Source organism: Acinonyx jubatus, chromosome B1 (genome assembly GCF_027475565.1).
Source record: "Acinonyx jubatus isolate Ajub_Pintada_27869175 chromosome B1, VMU_Ajub_asm_v1.0, whole genome shotgun sequence".
In the NCBI taxonomy this organism is placed as follows: domain Eukaryota; kingdom Metazoa; phylum Chordata; class Mammalia; order Carnivora; family Felidae; genus Acinonyx; species Acinonyx jubatus.
In genome coordinates, this window is record NC_069382.1 from 5,936,770 (window position 1) to 5,955,011 (window position 18,242).

General features: G+C 48.4%; 1 protein-coding gene across 4 annotated transcripts in view; it reads left to right on the forward strand.

Moving 5' to 3' along the window:
* Window positions 1–18,242, forward strand: part of MCPH1 (microcephalin 1) — a 269,736-nt gene that overhangs the window by 245,206 nt on the left and 6,288 nt on the right. For all 4 annotated transcript variants that reach the window (XM_053216223.1, XM_053216225.1, XM_053216224.1 and 1 more), the window contains one exon: window positions 10,243–10,480. In XM_053216223.1, the coding sequence (XP_053072198.1) occupies window positions 10,243–10,480 (238 nt within the window). The remainder of the gene's footprint in view (window positions 1–10,242; window positions 10,481–18,242) is intronic.

Consider the following 18,242-nt stretch of genomic DNA (forward strand, 5'->3'; position numbering starts at 1 on the left):
GCAGGGGACTGGAAAGGAAAGTTACTCTCAGTGCAAGGGCCACTCTGGGCTCCGCCACGAGGCCCGGGAGGCCATCAGTCAGAGTCTGGGGAGTGCTGGCTACAGTCCTCTTAACCTCTCTGCGCCAGCCACTGACAGGAGCGTCGGTCTGGTTACTAACCAGCTTGCCCTTCCTCGGCCTCACCCCTGTGCCCGCAGCCAGCCCAGCGCTCTGGGGAACCACCGCTCCCGCCACCCTGGCCAGAGCCCCTCGGAAGCCCCCCCTTCCTGGTCCTCTGCGTGCTGCCCGCCAGCAGCTCTGATCTTCTCGCCTTCCCGGCCCCCCTTAGACTCGCCCCCCCTTCTCGGCTCTGTCCGCGAGCCTGCTCCTTGACACCCTGCCCACAGCTTGCTGTTCCAGCACCACAGGAGTCCCTCCCAGTGCTACCTCTGCAGGGTCCATTCTAGCTTAGCTACAGGTCACCTCCGCCCGGTCCCCCAGCCGGCCTGTCCTCTGCCCTCTCTGGTCTGTGCATTTCCACCCCTTCCTCCTTCGGGGGTCGTACTGCTCTGTGGAACTTCCTCCCAGAGTGCCCACCCTCCCCGGTCTCTGCCCCTTTTGTTGGCCTTGTCACTGCTGCCCTGATTCCTCCCCTCCGCCCCTGGGGAGGGAGGTCAGCCTGGGTTCCCTAGCTGGAGTAGAAGCTGCCCTGAAATCAGACTTCCAAACACAGTGCTCCACAGTGCCAGGCACTGCTCCAGGTGCCAGGGATGTGTCATTGAACAAAGCGAAGATGCCTGCCCATAGATTCTAGCATGAGAAACGGAATGAATTGTACATTACGTCAGGAGCCGATAAAATGGTGGCAAGAGAAAAAGTAGAATAAAGGCGTTGGGATTTCGTGTAGGGCAGGTGGGGCAGGCCTCATGGAAATGGTGACGGGCTGAGTAAAGACTTGCTTGTGGCGAGAGGATTAGCCATGTGGACACTTGAAGGAGGAACATCCCAGGCAGAAGGGAAAGTTGGTACAAAGGCCCTGAGGCACGAGTATTCTGGTGTGTTCAGGAACAGCAGATGGGCCTAGCGGGAACCGGAGTGAGCTAGGAGTGTGCTAAGAGGCAAGTGGGAAGAAGCGTCATGCCGCCTCGTTCAGGGGCTTCCGCTCTTCTGCATGAAACCAGCACCAGCATTCTGAGCAGAGAAGAGACGTGATCTTAGTTTTTTTATGTTCTCTCTGCTCAGAAGAGTCCGTAAGGGGCACAGATTCAGATGTAGGATGCCGGTTGAGAGGCGTTACCCCTGGAAAGAGGTGGGTGAGCTGGGCTTGGACTGGAGCACAGTGCATTTGGGGGGTGGCCCTCTCGGCATGTGTTTTGGGCCCCGGCGTCTGGCAGGAGGGAGCGGCCGGAAGCTGAGCTGGAGACGGCTGCAGGTGGAGGCCCAGGTGAGGGGAGAAGGCTGGGTCGGGTGTCAGGGGTCTGTCAGACATCCAGGTGGGAGGCCGAGAGAGCACCTGGCCTGGGATTCTGGAAGGAGGGCTGAGCTGGAGACAATGCGGGCGGGCGTCGTGGGCTCACCGAGGCTGTGTAAGGCCCGGACGCTGGCTGAGGTCACCCGCAGGAAGGGGCGCCGTGCCGAGTCGCGTGTCGCTGGAGCATTACGAGGTCAGGAAGAAGGGCAAGAGGTCCACGGCAGTGGCAACCCGGGGCGGGAGGGAGTTAGGGAAGGCGGGTCCTGGCAGCCAAGCACAGAGGGTGATGGGGTAGAGGGAGGGGCCGTGTGCCCAGCATCCTGCTCATCCTGCGAGAGGACTCGGCCCTGCGAGGTCTTGGTGGGAGGTGTGTGGACGACAGGGAGGAGGGGCAGGAGAGGCGGGCAGGGGCTGCCTTTTCACGTTGTGCTGGGAAGGGACACAGGAAGCAGGGGTGTCTGGAAGGCGTGGGAAGCACGGGAGGTGTGGAGGAGGAACAAGCACACACTGTGCGCCATTGTGCGTGCAGCACGTGGCTCTCCTCCGCACGGAGGAGGGGACCACCGGTGAGGGGGGGACGCACGGCTTCAGAGGGACGGGCCGTCCGCAGTAACAGGTGCAGCTGCGCCTCGGGGAACTGGCACAGGGTCCCTTCCGGATGTGACCGTCCTCAGTGACAGGAGGCCGCAAGGAGGGTGACCCGCTGGAGCCCCGAGCAGGGCGAGAGCCGTCCGTCCAGGGCAGTGGGGTGGGCAGGGTGTAGAGTGCCGGGGAAGGGACTGCGTGAGGGGCCGCACGTGGGAGCAGCCGGGGCTGGCCCCCTGCAGCCCCAGCCCTTCCTGCCATTCGGCGGGTGGACCAGGGCGCCTAATGGGTGAAGGGGCCGGGGGGCCGTGGGCTGTAAGCTTTGGAGGGGAGAGGGCATCCCAGGGAGGAGACTTGGGTTCCAGGGGTGAAGAAAAGCCCCTCGGGAAGGAGGGGTGCAGGGATTTGAGAGGACGGGTGTTCCAAGGACCACTCAAGTGAGGGACAGTGAGCTGGGACAGCCACCAGGCAGCGAGAGGAAAGGCAGGGAGGTTGATGGGCCAGGCTACCTGAGCAGGAAAGACTCGAAAGCTGGGGGCCAGTTAGGGACGGAGAAGCTGGTTTGGAAACCCCAGAGAGGGTCAAGGACAGGTTTTCACTGCAAATCGAGGGGTTTGTGCAGAATTTCAGGAGTCACTAGGTCGTCTCGTTTGAAGACCTCGTCTTCTTAACGGTTGTGACATTTGCCCAAATCCCATCACAATTAAACAACACAACACTTTTTAATTTCCCAGGACCATAGACATTGTTTTCTGTCTCCAGTGCCAGTGACGACCAGTTCATTTTACCTCTCATGTGTTCAAGCCATTCAACATGGTCAGGTGTGGGCATTGACATTTTTAGACGGTGAAACGTCTCGTTGTATTTTGTGTTTCCAGTTGCCTTAGGGCCTACCTCTTCTGAAGTGGTTGGCGCTAGGATCTGTTTTTCCGAGGCGGCTCCTGGGGACTTCATCCCCAGGTGACTTACCGGGAGCCGCCTCATGTTCCTGGGGCTCCTCTGTCCCTCCCTCCCTCCCAGCGCCCCACAGAGGGAGACCGACGGGCGTCCTGACCCAGCCCCTTCTGCGCCCGTGTCTCGTCTGCCTGCCTTCCTGAGGAAAGCCCTCGGGGTGTGGCAGGCCTGCTTTGTGGGTCCATCCGATGTCGTGAGGGCAGGGCCAGCAAACCCACGTGACCGTAGGTCCAAGGCCCGAATGCTCCGTCAGCCTTATGGACGATGGAAGTTATTCTCATCTCCTCCGACACCTGTTTGTGTCTCCCAGTTGGTGTTGAACCAGGAGAAGAGAGAGGTACCATTTATTGAAAGCCTCAAAACCCCAGTGGCGAAGCTTTCCTACAAGCACCGTGCATGGCTCTCTTACTGACTCTGGCGCTAGCCTGCCCCCGTTATAATAGGAAGCGTCCAACACAACAGGATTCCTGTTGAATTTGCCTTCTTGCTCCGTCCTGAATACACTTGCCCTTCCACTCGTCTTGTCCTGCCCTGCTTCATTTCTTGTTGGAATTACTGCAGCTCTTTCCTTTGAGTCTCCCTTTTGCTGATTTCCACATCTCCTTACTGTCTGCAGCGTGGTCTAACACGTGGATTTCGTGGCTCCCCATTAACTAGATAGTCTACTACTGTATAATCGTGACTAGTCTGGCCTCTGCTTATTCAGCCTCCTCACCTTGGGACAGATTTAAATGCTTTTAGAAAGTAAGTTTTTGGAGGCCCCTGGGTGGCTCAGTCGGTTCAGCATCCCAGCGTTGGCTCAGGTCATGATCTCACGGTTCATGAGCCCATGTTGGGCTCTGTGCTGACAGCTCAGAGCCTGGAGCCTACTTTGGATTCTATGTGTATGTGTCTCTCTCAAAAATAAACATTAAAAAAAATTTTTTTTTTAAGTTTTTCTTATTGTGGTCACCTGCCAACCCCCTCGTCCCTCACATGTTATCCTCAGTGATCCTGAACTATTTGTTCAAGCATGCATGATCTTTTGGACACTGTTGACCTGAAGCAACCCCACCACGTGTTTTTCTGCAAGCAAACATCTTTGTACTCATTCTCCAAGCCAGAAGCTACCACTGTGAGGTCTAGTCAGGCTCTCGCTCCATGACATGACATGCTGTGTTGTAGTTGTTAACACTGTACTTTCTAGAAAGTCCTGGAGAAGCAAACACTGTGTCCTTGCGTTTTCATGTCTATAGAACTTAGCCTGAGCCTCAGATGAAGCGACAGACGGAGATGTGGGTTCAGCACCTCCACCCCAGGCTGCTTGGTGATGGGCAGTGGTAAGAGGATTTTGTGTCTCAAAGTGCAGGAAAGCTTTGCCAGGGTCTCTGACGTTGGATGTTGTCTCTCAAGCCTCGGTTTCCTTGTCTGTAGAGTGTGAGCCATGGTCACTGTGATCTCCCAGACCCTTCCCACTGCTGACGTTCTCTGCCTTTGTGCTGTATCGCCCATCACCCACGAGTTCCACAGTTGAACACTGGCTCGTTGTTTGGTTCTGCCCGCTCTGGTGTTGGTACCGAAGTATGAGGACAAACAGACACGGGACTTCAGTGCCCTTCCCAGTCTGGCTGCCATGCCTGACAGAACACTTTGATGGGCTCAGCCTCCCACAGGGGACCGTGAGAAGGGATGGGGGCACCTGGGTGGCGCAGTTGGTTAAGCGTCTGACTCTGGGTTTTGGCTCGGGTCCCGATCTCGTGGTTTGTGAGATCCAGCCCCATGTCGGGCTCTGTGCTGACAGTGTGGAGCCTGCTTGGGATTCTCTCTCCTCTCTCTCTCTCTCTCACAATAAATTGTCCTTGAAAGACAAATGGGATATAGGCAAATGTAGGGCTGGAAAAGTTTATTTTTTATATTTCTATTTTCTCTTTGACATGTTGTCGTAGCATACAGTTCTGTGCTTGCCCACCTATAGATTTGCATATCCGCCCTAAGCACGGGGCATTGAAACACATTACGGAATTATACAGCCTACACAGCCAACTAAAACTACAACCCACCATGCATCATGAGACCCCTCCTATATATTATTGTTGCTAAAATGTAAGAAAGTGCAAGAGGTATGGTGTTATTTCATTTGTTGCACACCGTGTGGGACTAGGGATCTTATCCCTCTTTTACCTGTGAGGAACAGAGACCGTGAAGTCATGCAAAAGGCCAGGCCTCTGGGGCCTATTCCAACCTGATGCCACCACGTCCTGGGCATCATCAGGCAAACCAAAAACAAACCAATCTCCCTGAGCTTCTGGTTCTTCCAACGTAGAACCAGAGAACTTTGCTGTGAGAATTTCCTAATGATGGACTTGTGCCTCTTCTGTGCGTGGCTTGTGGGTACCTATGGAAACTGTCAGTGATTCAGAATAATCATCCAGGTGAGCTCTACCTGGAGAGAGAAGCAGATTTACTAATTGAAATCTAACACCCATGTCTGGAGTCAGTGAGCCGTCAACACCCTCCCAGCCGTGCGGTAGATCACTGGGGGTCATGGAAGGTGGAAGCACTGGGGCACAGGCATTGCTCAGCTCTGTCAACAGTAGGGTCTGCCTTGTAAATAGAGTGCAAGGTTCCGAGCCAAGATCTGTTAAATCCGTACAGCTTTTTTTGGTGACGACACAAATGCAAAGGCAACCTTTTACAAAGCACAGTTCATACCTTTTTTCTTTCACTGACTTAAGACCCTTCCCTTGTAGTCCCTAATCCTTTACAACCCAGAGTTCAAATGAAGAGCTTGTGGCAGAAAAACTTTTCTGTCTTCTGTCAGCCCTCTCCTTGTCTTTTTACGCGCACACGCACGCAATGTAAATGTTCATTTATGTAATGATTTTATGACTCCATGGGGAAAGTGGGAGCTCTTCTGAAATCCACCCCGAATTCAAATGCACCCTGACTACTGACCCGTCCTGTTTTATCGTGGAGGCTAATTAAGCCTAGAGGAGTCCGCTAATCCCCTTTCCTTCCATGATTTTTCAACAGATACCCTGGGCTTTGTAGGGAGAATTGAGTGCTTCATTGGAAAAGTGCACTTTTTTAGACTGTGGTCACTTTTCCGGCTGTCTGATCGTGGCCCACACCGCTCCCAGCTCTGTGAGGCGGAATGACCGGCTGGTGGTGCAAATGAATCTTGTCTGTGGGCAGGAGCTAAATCCTGTCTGGCCGAGGGAACGCCTCACCCCCATGGAAGAGCCAGTTTTTTGCATCAGTTGCCGGTCCTTCCCCACATACCCAGTCTATGGATGTGTCAGTTCTCATTGGAACCATTACAGCATCGGAGTTAGATAAAACGAACCAGTAAGAGAGTTACGATTCTCCAAAAAAAATGAACAGCTTTTAGCAGGAAACTCCTAGGTCAATGTAGACAGACCTGGTTCTCCCTGAGGGTTTCTCTGAGTTAAGAACAGAAACGGCTCACCACAGTCAGCCCTGCAGTGAGCTCCCCTTTGGCACCCACACCACCCCGACCCGTTTCTACAGTTGACAGCATCTGTCGCACACATTTGTTGAAAAGGGTGAAATGGAACGAGAATTTAGAACAAATTGCCGAGAAGGGCTATTGCAAAGGGGCTTGAGAAGGTAAGGATAATGCACAGCACGTTAACTTTGAAATTTGTGCGTTTGAGGCTTTTCTCCTCAACCGTGAACTAAGAGAAAGCCTTTCGGGGTACGGTGGCGCGGTCGGAGGGCGTCCTCGGGCACCTACGGCATGCTCCGCTGCCCTCTTTGCTTTCTGTGCTGCTAGTAACCTTTTAATTCTCAGCTGGTTTTCAAGAATGTACCCGTGGGGACAAAACTGTGCTTTGGGCCAGAGAGTCAAGTTGACTAGCCCTGGTCAGAATTCTTAAGGCAACAGCACATACAGCAGTAAACCAGTTTTACTGTCGTGCCTTCAGAGACAGAGCGTGGTCTCCAGGATAAGGCTGCCCAGGAACTTGTGTCTACAGACTCTCGGGGACAATAGCCAGGGCAGTCTGTCCTCGGGGACTACTGGGGAAGGATCACATTCTGGAGACCTTCCGCTTCGAGAATGAGTGTAGCTGAAAGCTCCGTAACAAGGAGAATCCCGTGTCCTATCATATTTATAATATAAATAAAACTTGCCAATCACCGTTTCTATGGCAATGAACTCCTGTCCATGCGTGTCCTTATATACATCGAGGAGTGTATTCCTAGGATAAATTCCCAAATTAATTTTTAATTTTAAGTAACCTAAATCTTGATTAAGCTTTCCCAGAAATTATTTTACTTAGGATTAGAAAGTCAGCATGCACATAGCCTCAATTATTTTGAGGAAAGAATAAGATCTTTGTAATTCTTTGCCTCCTTTAATTTCAAGCTGAATAAATAAATAAAAGGAAGTATTTTCCTATGTTGACTTTTGTATTACGTGCTTTACACTGAGGTCAGGGACTATGTCTTAATCCTCTCTGCTCCCCCAGCATCTTGCACGTGCCTGGTAGGGAGTAAGCACTCAACAAACGTGGGAGGGGAATGAAGAACCAAAGCAATCAGGTACTCAAGTCACATTCTAACCATGTGAAAGGTTTACACATGTCCTTTTCTATTGGGTTCAGTATGGGTTTGATTTACTGCTTATCCATATACCGAGATACAGACTTGATCTTGCTTTGCTGTTGTTGTTAAGAAAAATCATCTCCTGGGGCACCTGGGTGGCTCAGTTGGTTAGGCATCCGACTTCTGCTCGGGTCACGTTCTCACCGTTCGTGGTTCGAGCCCTGCATGGGGCTCTGTGCTGACAGCTCGGGGCCTGGAGCCTTCTTCGGATTCTTTGTCTCCCTCTCTCTCACTCTCACACTCTCTCTCTCTCTCTCTCAAAAATAAACATTTAAAAAAAGAAGAAGAAAAAAGAAAAATCATCTCCTGAATGTTTTTGTGCGTGAACACTGTACAGAGGTTAGAAAAACACATAGCAAACACTTAACAGGGGTTACCTCTGGTAGGTGGCAGGGGCCTGAGGACCAGCATCTGGATGCTTTGTGCTTCTGGAAACACAAATTAACAAAAGAGGAGTGTGAGGAAGTGAAAAAAGTTTTCCCCTGACACAGAAAGAGGGAGGGGGGTCAGGGAAAAAGGATAATTCCGGGTTTGGTCAATCCAGTGACTTAGAAACATGATCCAGGATCCAGGCCTTCCCACTCAGTTATTTTCAGCATGTTTTATGGCCTCAGGTGGCTTCAATAATTCCAGATATCCTATTATCACTATGACAGAGTCCAGCCAATAAGAGAGGTATTTTTGCTTATGCATTGGTTTATATCAGTGAAGAAAGACTGCCCTCAGCAGACTTCTTCTCAGATCCCATTGGCCATGATCAAGTCTAGTCCATGCTAGACCCAATCCTTTGAAAGGGAGATGAGATCACCATGATTTGCCTGGACCAATCCTGAGTCCTACCTTGGTCTGGGAGGGGCACCTGTCTTGAACACATGGCCCTGCACAGATTAGCACCCCCCAAAGAGATCATGCCCTACCACTGAGGAGGACCGGAGAAGGATGAATCTGATTAACAGACAGCAGTGGGGAGAATTCGTTCTACTTTATACCCTTCTTTATCATTTCAATTACCAACTACTTTTATAATTAGTTTTTTTAATGCGTGATTGTGTCAAGCCTTAGTAAGATTATTTCTTGATCTGCAGTTACAATGCAACATGGTCCAGTGACTCACCAAGTTCGGGGATTGTGGCTTGTTTCTTGCAGCTTGACTCACCATTTAGCCAAAGCTTGACGAGCTTCCGCCTAAATGTCTTCGTCTGCAAAATTAAATGAAACCCTTTCTACCCCCTATCTCACAGGGAAGCTGGAAATTACTAAAAGCATTAAACAAAGTCATCACACATTGTGTGGATCCTGCACCACTTACCCAATCAGATGAAAGGAGTTATATGTCAGGTCTTACATTGCATAATTCAAAACTGGTGATGAGTAAAGAGAATTGATTCCACGGCCATATTTAAGTGTACTGGTCTGATTGTGTTACTGTTGGGGCAACGTTTTTCATCAAGAAATTTCTTTTCTTAGTATGGAAACCTAGTGGAAGAAGGTCAGTGATGGAGACTGAGGAAGGGGTCCTCTGCTGCCCTCCCACCTCCAGAGCCGGCCCCTCTCCGTGCTCAGGGGCCAGCCTCCAGCCATTGACTGGCAGGCATTTCCCTCCACACTGCCCCACGCAGGTTATGTCCCCCTGAGATGCTCCCCTCTATCCCTGTTCCCACATATCTCCACTCCAAATCCTTAATTTCGCTGAGCCCACGTATCTGAAATGTTCAGTTCTGTCCTCAGGGAAATCGGCTGATTAAAATACTCAAAATGTGGATGACAGTTCACCCTCAACATCTCCCACAGGGTAGCTACACTTAAAAAGAAGTCTTTATTAATCTGTAGTTAGTGAAATGTCTGTTTAGAGTAAGCAGGCCTTCCACTGTCCCTTGGGTCAGCCAGCTGACCACAACTTTATCAGGACCACAAGGAGAACAATTTAACATCGCTGTTTCTGAAAATGTTTCCCACTGTCTCCGATACTGCTCATCACCATTTCCACAATGACTCAGTGAAATAAGCCTCTAGATGCTTCCCACCCCACCCCCCGCAGCGTCATGTGTTGGGGATTAGCTCTGTCTGGGACCTCCACTCCCTGTTGCCTCCTTCCCCCTTTGCCGGCACTGCAGGGCCGGGTGCAGGGCGCCCAGGAGGTCCTGGTGAGAGTCACGTGCTGCAGGAGCCCCGAGGCACCTTGCGCTGGCCGGTGCTGGTCCAGGGCAGCCGGGCTTGCCTTCTAGAGGCTCCTGCTTTCCCTTCCACACCCTCCCAAAGAACGTGAATAGCGTTTACAGGATGCAGGTGCTGTTCTCCGCACTCCACAGTTGATTCCTTTTCAAGCTTTTGCTTTACGATTTGTAGTAATTCAAAACCTAAAAATTTTTGGGGGGTGGGGGGGGGAGGAGGGCTATAAATTTGTTTACAGTTTTGCTTGCAAGCTGCTTCAGCAAATGTCAATTTTATCTGCTCGTTATCTGTCACTATCATTAAATGTCATTACCTCCCCGGGATCCTCGGAATTCAGAATTCAGCTGAGAATGCGCACCTTTACATTCAGTCTTTTCTTCTCCCGAAAAAGGAAGGGAACTTTGCAGCTGAGCTGCCCTACATGATGACATGATTCAGTGCCTTGGTAATCTTCCCTGTCTCTGCCCAACAGCTCTGCCGCCTGGAGCGCCACTTATCTGCGGGACAGTACCAGGGAACCCTGTTTGCCGACCAGCCTGTGATGTTCATCACCCCGGCCAGCAACCCCCCCAGAACCAAGCTATGGGAACTGGTCGTCCTCTGTGGGGGTCAGATCACGAGAATCCCACGCCAGGCCGGCATCTTCATCGGACCCTCCCAAGGAAGGAGGAGGGCGACCGTCAAGTATCTGTCAGAAACATGGATCTTAGGTAGGGATCGGCTCACGGGCATGGCGGGGCGGGTGCTTCTGAGCGCAGTAGCTGTTGGGGTCTGTGGTCCCAGGCACACAAATGGGCTTTTCTGGGGGAAGCCCGATGCCCACGCCCCCCTTCCCTGTAGCCGCGGGGCTTTTGGATGGACGTCTCAGCATCCAAGCATCTGCCTGATTTCACAGAATCCGCTAATGACTGTCGGTCTCAAGCCAGTCCAGACACTCTCCTTTTTACTGTCGGCCAAAGTAGACTTCACCAGGACAGAGAGTCACCTGACTCACCTCACTAGCAAGTGTGAAAAAGGCCCAGTCTGCCCACAGCTACCCCACACCTTAAGGCCTGTCCACCCTCAGCTCAGATGGCCGCTCCCCGGGCCCTGGTCTTGCTCTGCTCCCAGAGCGGTGGGCCAGCACCCGGCTGCCAGGACCCGCTCCCCTCCCGGCCCCCCCCCCCCCCCCGCCCAGAGCATCACCCGCTTCTCCTGACACTCGTTTGTTCACCCGCTCAAAGAGCGGTGCAAAAGGAGCTATAGTTTTTATTTCAAAACCTAAGACAGGAAGCCAATGTGCACGTCTGGCTGTGCAGCATTCACAGTGCGGGACACGTGACTCCATGCGGAAGGGGAAGAGGTGCAGAGAAGCTCTCTTTCCAGGAGGCTGACGGGGTGGTGACAGGCGGGCTGTGTCTGGTACCCTGGCTCTGGGGGATCGGGGGCGGTGTCCAGGAGAAGTAGGCCAAGCAGGAGTGGGAGGCGGGCTCCACCGGCAGCAAGGGGTCGGCGCAGGGGAGGCCGGGACAGGCGGCGCTCGTGCGCTGATGGAGCTGGAGGTGCTGGGGTGCTCGGGGCCCCGCTCTGGGGATAAACCTTCTTGCTCTGGGTTTGATGAACGTACAGGCTTGCTGGGGCTCTCAGAGCAGGTCCCACAGACGGGGACACTAGAACAACAGGGATTTCGTCTCTCGCAGCCGGGGGGCCGGAAGTCAGAGTTGGTTTCTCCTGAAACCTTTCCTTCTTCAGCCCTCACTGGTCCCATTCAGTGTCAGCACCTTGAGGCGGGATCCTCACCTGGCTTCTTGAGACCTGAGAAGTGCATTCTGTCCCCTGTCTTCCTCCTGCTTCCTCCTGTTTGCCCCCCTCGTCTCTAAATTCCCAACTCCTGGCTTTCCTCACCCCTTCCCAGAGAGCATCCTTTAACAGATAAGTAGATACTGTGTCCACGTTTTATTCATAGATCACTACAGATATTTATGAATATCTTTTAAATGATTGATGGTCATCCTTTGATATATTTTGAAAAGTATGGCAATCAAGAGGTTTTTTTTTGTTTCTTTTTTTTGTTTTTTTTTTTTTTACTATCTGATGCAGAGTAATTTATCCTTTGCCTGGAAACTTATTTCAGGAAAAAAAAAAAAATCTATGATTTTAACTACAGTCCAAGAGCCAAGAGGCTGTTGACTCTTTTCTAAATGCCAAGAATATAACCTTCAAAACATCCTATGTTCTGAAACAGAGGTTCTTGTTTTGCTGTTTTTAGAAAAGTGCGTGTGTCAGAATGACACCAACTGGAAACCAGAATTTTGCTTTTTAGACAGCTGTCTCGTTCAGCTAACGGAACTGTGCACACGATGGCTATCAACAGTCCATATCACCAACTAATCTTTTCAGCGTCGGCTGTGTACCGTGTATACAGGGCCAGCGTCTGGGTCTGCATGATTAGTATTTCCAGGCTGGGGAGCTCTGTCGCCCCTTCCTGTTGCCTCGTGCACGGTCCAGCCGCCTGCTAGTTCCTCCGGTTGTTTGGCCCCTCGGCCCCTCTGCGCGTGGGTTTTTAGTAGGCAGAGGTCTACCTGCTTGACCCCAGCGCTTAACCTTCACAAGGCCCTGTGGAATTCTCCGAGATTCAGAGCTGGAGCTGGGGGCCCAAGCCTCTTTCCTCTCCCATAATTCATGTCCTGTTTCTGATTTGTCATTGATTACACCATCTGCGTGTGCCCTTGGCAACTTCCGGGTATTGTGCGTTCTGGAATCCTTGGCTCTCGGCAGCGTGGTGAAATCCTCACCCGTAAGGTGAGTCCCCCTGACTCTGGCCACTGCCCCGGTCTGCACCCGGTCCTCTGTGGTGAGGTGGGTATTAGAATGTGTATTTTTCAAATATTTATGAGTTTATGTTCTTCTCTTTTTTGAGTTGAGTTACGGTAGCTCCAGCTTTGTGCACATAAAGGAGATTTCATTTGCACATCTCTACACGCGTGCACAGACCCACAAGCAACATGGTCCTGAGTAGTGCATTCCGTTTCACGTCGGGGTCCTGCCACTGGCTTGTGCTCTGACCGGAGGCAAATCACCTTATGCTCTCCGGACCTAATTTACTTCATCTGTTAAACAGACTAATAACCTCTGCCCTGCTTACTTCCCTCGATGGGCGAAGGAGATCGCACAAGAGAGTTGCAGGGTATCCTCATGCGTGCTGGGCATTGTCCCGTGTCATTGGGTGACAGTATCCACTGACACAGCAACGTTATTCTCAAAACATTGTGCAATTAAAATCCCTTTTAAATTAAAATTAAACCCATGGTAAGGCACCGAGCTGAAAGTTATTTTGTGAGACATGATGAAAACCAATACTCTAAATTTGTTCCAACTAGAAGATCCGCTGCCATGTAAGGTGGAGTCCCTGAGGCCAAAGAGTAGTATGAATTGGGTAGTTCTTAAAGTCTGAAAAAAATTCTTAAAAAAAAAAAAAAAAAAAGTAGCTTGTTGCGTCCACTTTCAGATTTACAGTTTGCTTTCCAAAATAAAGATCCTAAGGTTTTGTCTTTTAGGACCTTTATGTTTATTCCTATGTTTTGTGGCATCTTTGTTTATGCAGTCACAATAAAATCACAAGGGATGGACAGATTATCATTATTATCTTTTTTTAAGCCACTAGAAACCCCTGAGAAGTTTGGTTTGTTTTGTTGTTTCTTTGATAGAAGGAAAGATGGACATCACCAAAAAAAAAGTCTCTTTGCCTAAGACCTCCAACATCCTAGGACTAGATTCCTGCAGATAAGCCTTCTTATCCCTTCACTGTCTGATCCAACATTTCTATTTAAAAACAAACAAAAGTGTCAAATGATTATTCCAGTATAAGACTTTCTCCTGACGTCTAGCTTGTTCTTTGGAGGCGGCTGCTCAGCAGTGACCACGGAGCATTCAGCCAGCTTACCCTCCTGGCTGCTGGCATAGAACGGTGTGAACTTATGAGCTCTCCAAACAGGGCTCCCCATGTCTTACTCATTTGCTCCGTGGAGAGTCTCACACATGCTGAGTTGCCTTATAACGAGGCTGTTTGAACGGCCATGATTATGTTCCCAATTCATTCCCCAGAGTCCATTTTCCCTGAAACAGCAGTATACTTAGGCCAAGATTCTCGATGAATCATTCCACCAGAAGGAGAAATGGGGATTTTTGAGAGAGAAAATACTTGTGGGCATTGAATATGTATGAAAATAAACAGGAAAACAAAAACCAAATTCCCGGCACGAGGAAACAAAACGATACCTTTACCTGACGTTGGAATGGAAGCATTTTCCAGTAATTTTCTTTCCCCCAGCACACCCATAGAGTAGAATTCCCATTTTACATGTCAAGAAACTAAGACGCGAAAGTCCCAAGTAACTTGGCTGGCGTCTTAAGTGAGGCCTTCGGCAGGGGTTGGGAGCCCTGAGACCCCAGTACATTCATCACTAGTCTGCGAATTTTTGTGCTGTAATCATTTCTTTTCACTCTCTTCATCCCCAGTTGGTGTTATCACTTAAGGCTGGTTTGGCCTTTCTCAGAAGACATATTTCCAGTCTCGGGCGCCCTTTTATTGTCTGGGCTATGTTCAAGTGATAAGACATACATTTTATGCTATTGTGGGAACATAGTGTACTATGCTCAACAGCGGTGCCGAAGGGGGAAAAAAAATTAGCCTCAGCATGATTTCCTTATAACTTATAAAAAGCATTTGAATGTCTCCGCATGTCATTGTTTTCAGGAAAAAGATCTCTGATAGCATGTGGGCCTTTGCAGGCTAGCGTAGATCATTGTTTCCCCAGATGGCTGACCACAGAACTAGGCCCAGGAAAATGCATGCTCTTAAACATGGCATTTTGTTAAACGGAGGCCACTCGGGAGGCTCAGCCCTTAGGGTGCATGATTAAACAGATAATATCAGGAGTCTTCAGGTCCCTGGTAGTCCACATTTTTACTGCATAGATAAGGAACCAGTCAGATGGAGGTGAAGCCATTTGCTGAGGATGGAAAGAAGAAGAAGAGAAAGGAAAGACCCGGGGGCCGGTCTGTCCCCAGCCTGCCCCCTCATCAGAACATGACCTGATACCACGCTCATACCTTGGCTTCCACCCCCAGGAGTTCAGCAACCATGCAGAAAGTGGCAGTACACTTTTAAGACACAATCTCAGACAATAAGACACATTATTTTTGTTTTGAGTTGTTCTCAAATGGATGACATCTACCAGGCTAGAAATAAATGAGAACTAAAACTGAAACTGATTTGTGGAATTTGTAATTTCAATATCTTGTGTGTATAAGCTTTTAAGAAATATATAGCTTTTTTAAAAGTGTGTGTATGTATATATATATATATATATATTATATATATTATGTGTGTGTGTATATATATAATATATATAATGACTTTTTTTAAATTAATTGCAAGCTGCTGGAAGAGTACGTGTTAGCCTTGGAAAGATATGGGAAGAGTGTGCTCAGAAAGTGTATTTCCCTTTAATTGCATTCATTGGTCAACTAGTGGTCCTAGATGGTTATCTTTGAAATTTCCTAACCTGTCTCACTTGGCTCCCCTTTCTGAAATTTATGCCAGCTGACCTCCAGTCACTGGATGTGAGCATCAACAGTGATAGAAAAGTAAAAAAAAAAACAAAAAAACATTTTAAAGACAGGCAGACAAACTGGAAAATAAAAGACCCTTCTCTGCACCTTATTAGCCAAGGCACAGTTTTAAGCCTCACTTAGGAACAAAAAAAAAAAAAAAAACAAAGTAGAACATGACAATCAGCTACATATTCAACTGGGAACAGGAAATAGTGTAACCACAGCAACATTTTATATCCATCACCAGAAATGCAGTCATCAGTGTGGGGAATCCAGACGGCCACTTACATGCCAGCACTAAGCATTTTGGTTTCGATAGGTTCGCAAGACTGTCTTATGTACAAATTCGCAGAGCCCTCTGCAAGTGCTGCCATGTTAACTCCTGCGACTGGGCCAGGAGGGTAAAGCCATAAAAGACACTTCAAAGCTCAGCCCCCTAATGGGATGTTGCCAGTAGTTCTGGCTGTCTTTGCATATTGGCCTAGTAAATTAACACTGGAGCACGTGGAACTTGGAACTGCTGTTCCTTCATTGTTGCTGCTGTTAACCAATTAATATTGAGCATCATAGAACCTCAAGTGGTAGACCTTTTTTGTGTCCCCCAAAATGTTGAAGTCCTAACCCCAGGACCTTAGAATGGAACTGTGTTTGGATATGGGGCCTCTAAAGAGATATTTAAGGTTAAATAATATCCTACGGGTGGAGCCCTGACCCAGCAGGACTGGTATCCTTGGAAGAAGAAGAGCGACCCCAGGGATACACCTACACAGAGGGAAAGCCATGCGAGGACAGAGAAAAGAGCTATTCCACAAGTCAAGGAGAGAGGCCTCAGGAGAAACCAGACCTGCTGGTACCTTGATGCTGGACTTCTGGCCTCCAGAGCTGTGAGATAATACATTTCTGTTGTTTACACGGCTGGAAATGAATTCTGGGATCATGGTAGAAATCTGTTTCTTTTCTCCATGAGGAAACAGAGAGATCTGAGTTTCTCCACCAGAACCACACGGTGAATTAAAGATCCAGCGTTCCTAGTCACCCTCTTCTCAGTTCAGAGGCTTCCTTTGTGAAAAGATCTTAATTCTGCTCTTGGTAAGCAGAACCTCTCTTCATTTGTGCAACCACTAACAGTAGGGATTCTCAAACTGTTTGTGCTACAGAAACTGATTGTGACTGAAGGGTCCAACCTCCAAGTAAAATAACAAGAAGCTGTTCCCCATTTTTCAGGAAGAGAAAAAAATACTTCGATTAAATCATCTCATTTTTTTATTCAATTTTTATTAAATTTTGATGCTTGGGGATGAATGAATATATAGCAACAAGAATGTAGGAGGAAATGAATAATAAAAACATATCAGATATTAATAAAACCAAAGCAAAAAAGTAAGTTTTTTGAGAGATAAAAAAGAATTCTTTGCGGGAAGAAAGTCAAAAGTCAAAATCCTAGCAGTGTTGTGAAAGAAAGGAGGAGAAAAGGGTCCAGCGAACAATTCTACAAACGAAACTGGGGCGGCTGCTACTACAGATACTGTAAGGATATTTCAAAATCATGAGAGCTTGCTGAATAAATTTATATCAACAAATTTGAAAATAGGGAAGATGGATAATTTCTAGAAAATATTACCAGAATTGACTCAAGAAGTAGAAAATCTGAATAATTTCAACCATTTAAAAAACTGAATAAGGGGCACCTGGGTGTGGTTCAGTTGGTTGAACGTCCAACTCTTGATTTCATCTCAGGTCATGATTTCACAGTTCATGAGATCAAGCCCCACGCTGGGCTCCTGCTTGTGTGCACACCTTCTCAGAGTTAAGTAAACATTTTTTAAAAATTAGAGAAGTGAATAATCAAAAGTGTGCTTCTCACCACCCATCAAAAAAGACACCTGCACAGAGTGATGTCAGCAAAATGGCAGACCAAGAAGATCCAAGCTCCCATCTTCCCCACAAAAACACCAATACAAAATAAAACAAAACACCCAAAACAGAACCGACTTTGAACAAATTCTGTGGAAGCACTGGAAAACAATGAAACGTTCACAGCAACCAGGTGAAAGCCCAAACAAGCAAAGCCATGTTCATGGCATTAGGGAGGTTTTATGGCTCCTTACTCATGCCCCACAGTCTTGGTTTCCTTTCCTCAAATGTAGACCCTATTTGTTCCAGTCTGCTTGGGAGATCCCTGAAAGACTGACTTGCTCACTTAGTCTCAGTGACTTGGAACATGTGCAGGAAGAAAGGTGCACACTGCTTTAAAAAGCTACAAGGTAGGCAACAAATGTAAAAATAGGTTTAAAAAAATACTTCCATGCATCAAGGGACACAGTCAACCACACAAAAATACAACCTATGAAATGGGAGAAAATGTTTGCAAAAATAGAGATGAATATTTAAAAAATATGAAGAAATTCTACAGTTCAACAACAATAAAAAACGAATTGAAAAAATGGTCCAAGTACTTACTTGACTAGACACTGCTCCAGAGAAGATATACAAATGGCCAAGAAGCACATGAAAAGATGTTCATCATCACTAATCAGATTAGGAAATGCAGATCAAAATCACAGTGAGGTGCTCCTGGATACCCATTACAATGACTACCATCAAAACAAAACAGCAAGTATTGTTGACGGCGTGGAGATATTGGAACCTTGTGCACTGTTGGTGGGAATGTAAAATGGTGCAGCCACTGTGGGAGACAGTATGGTCAGTCCTTAAAAAATTAAATGAAATTATCATGCGATCTAGCAATTTCATTTCTGGCTATATACCCATATTATTCACAATAGCCATAATGTGTCTTACCCAAGTGTCCATTAATGGATGAATGGATAAACAAAATGTGGTCTATATATACAATAGAATATTATTCATCCATAA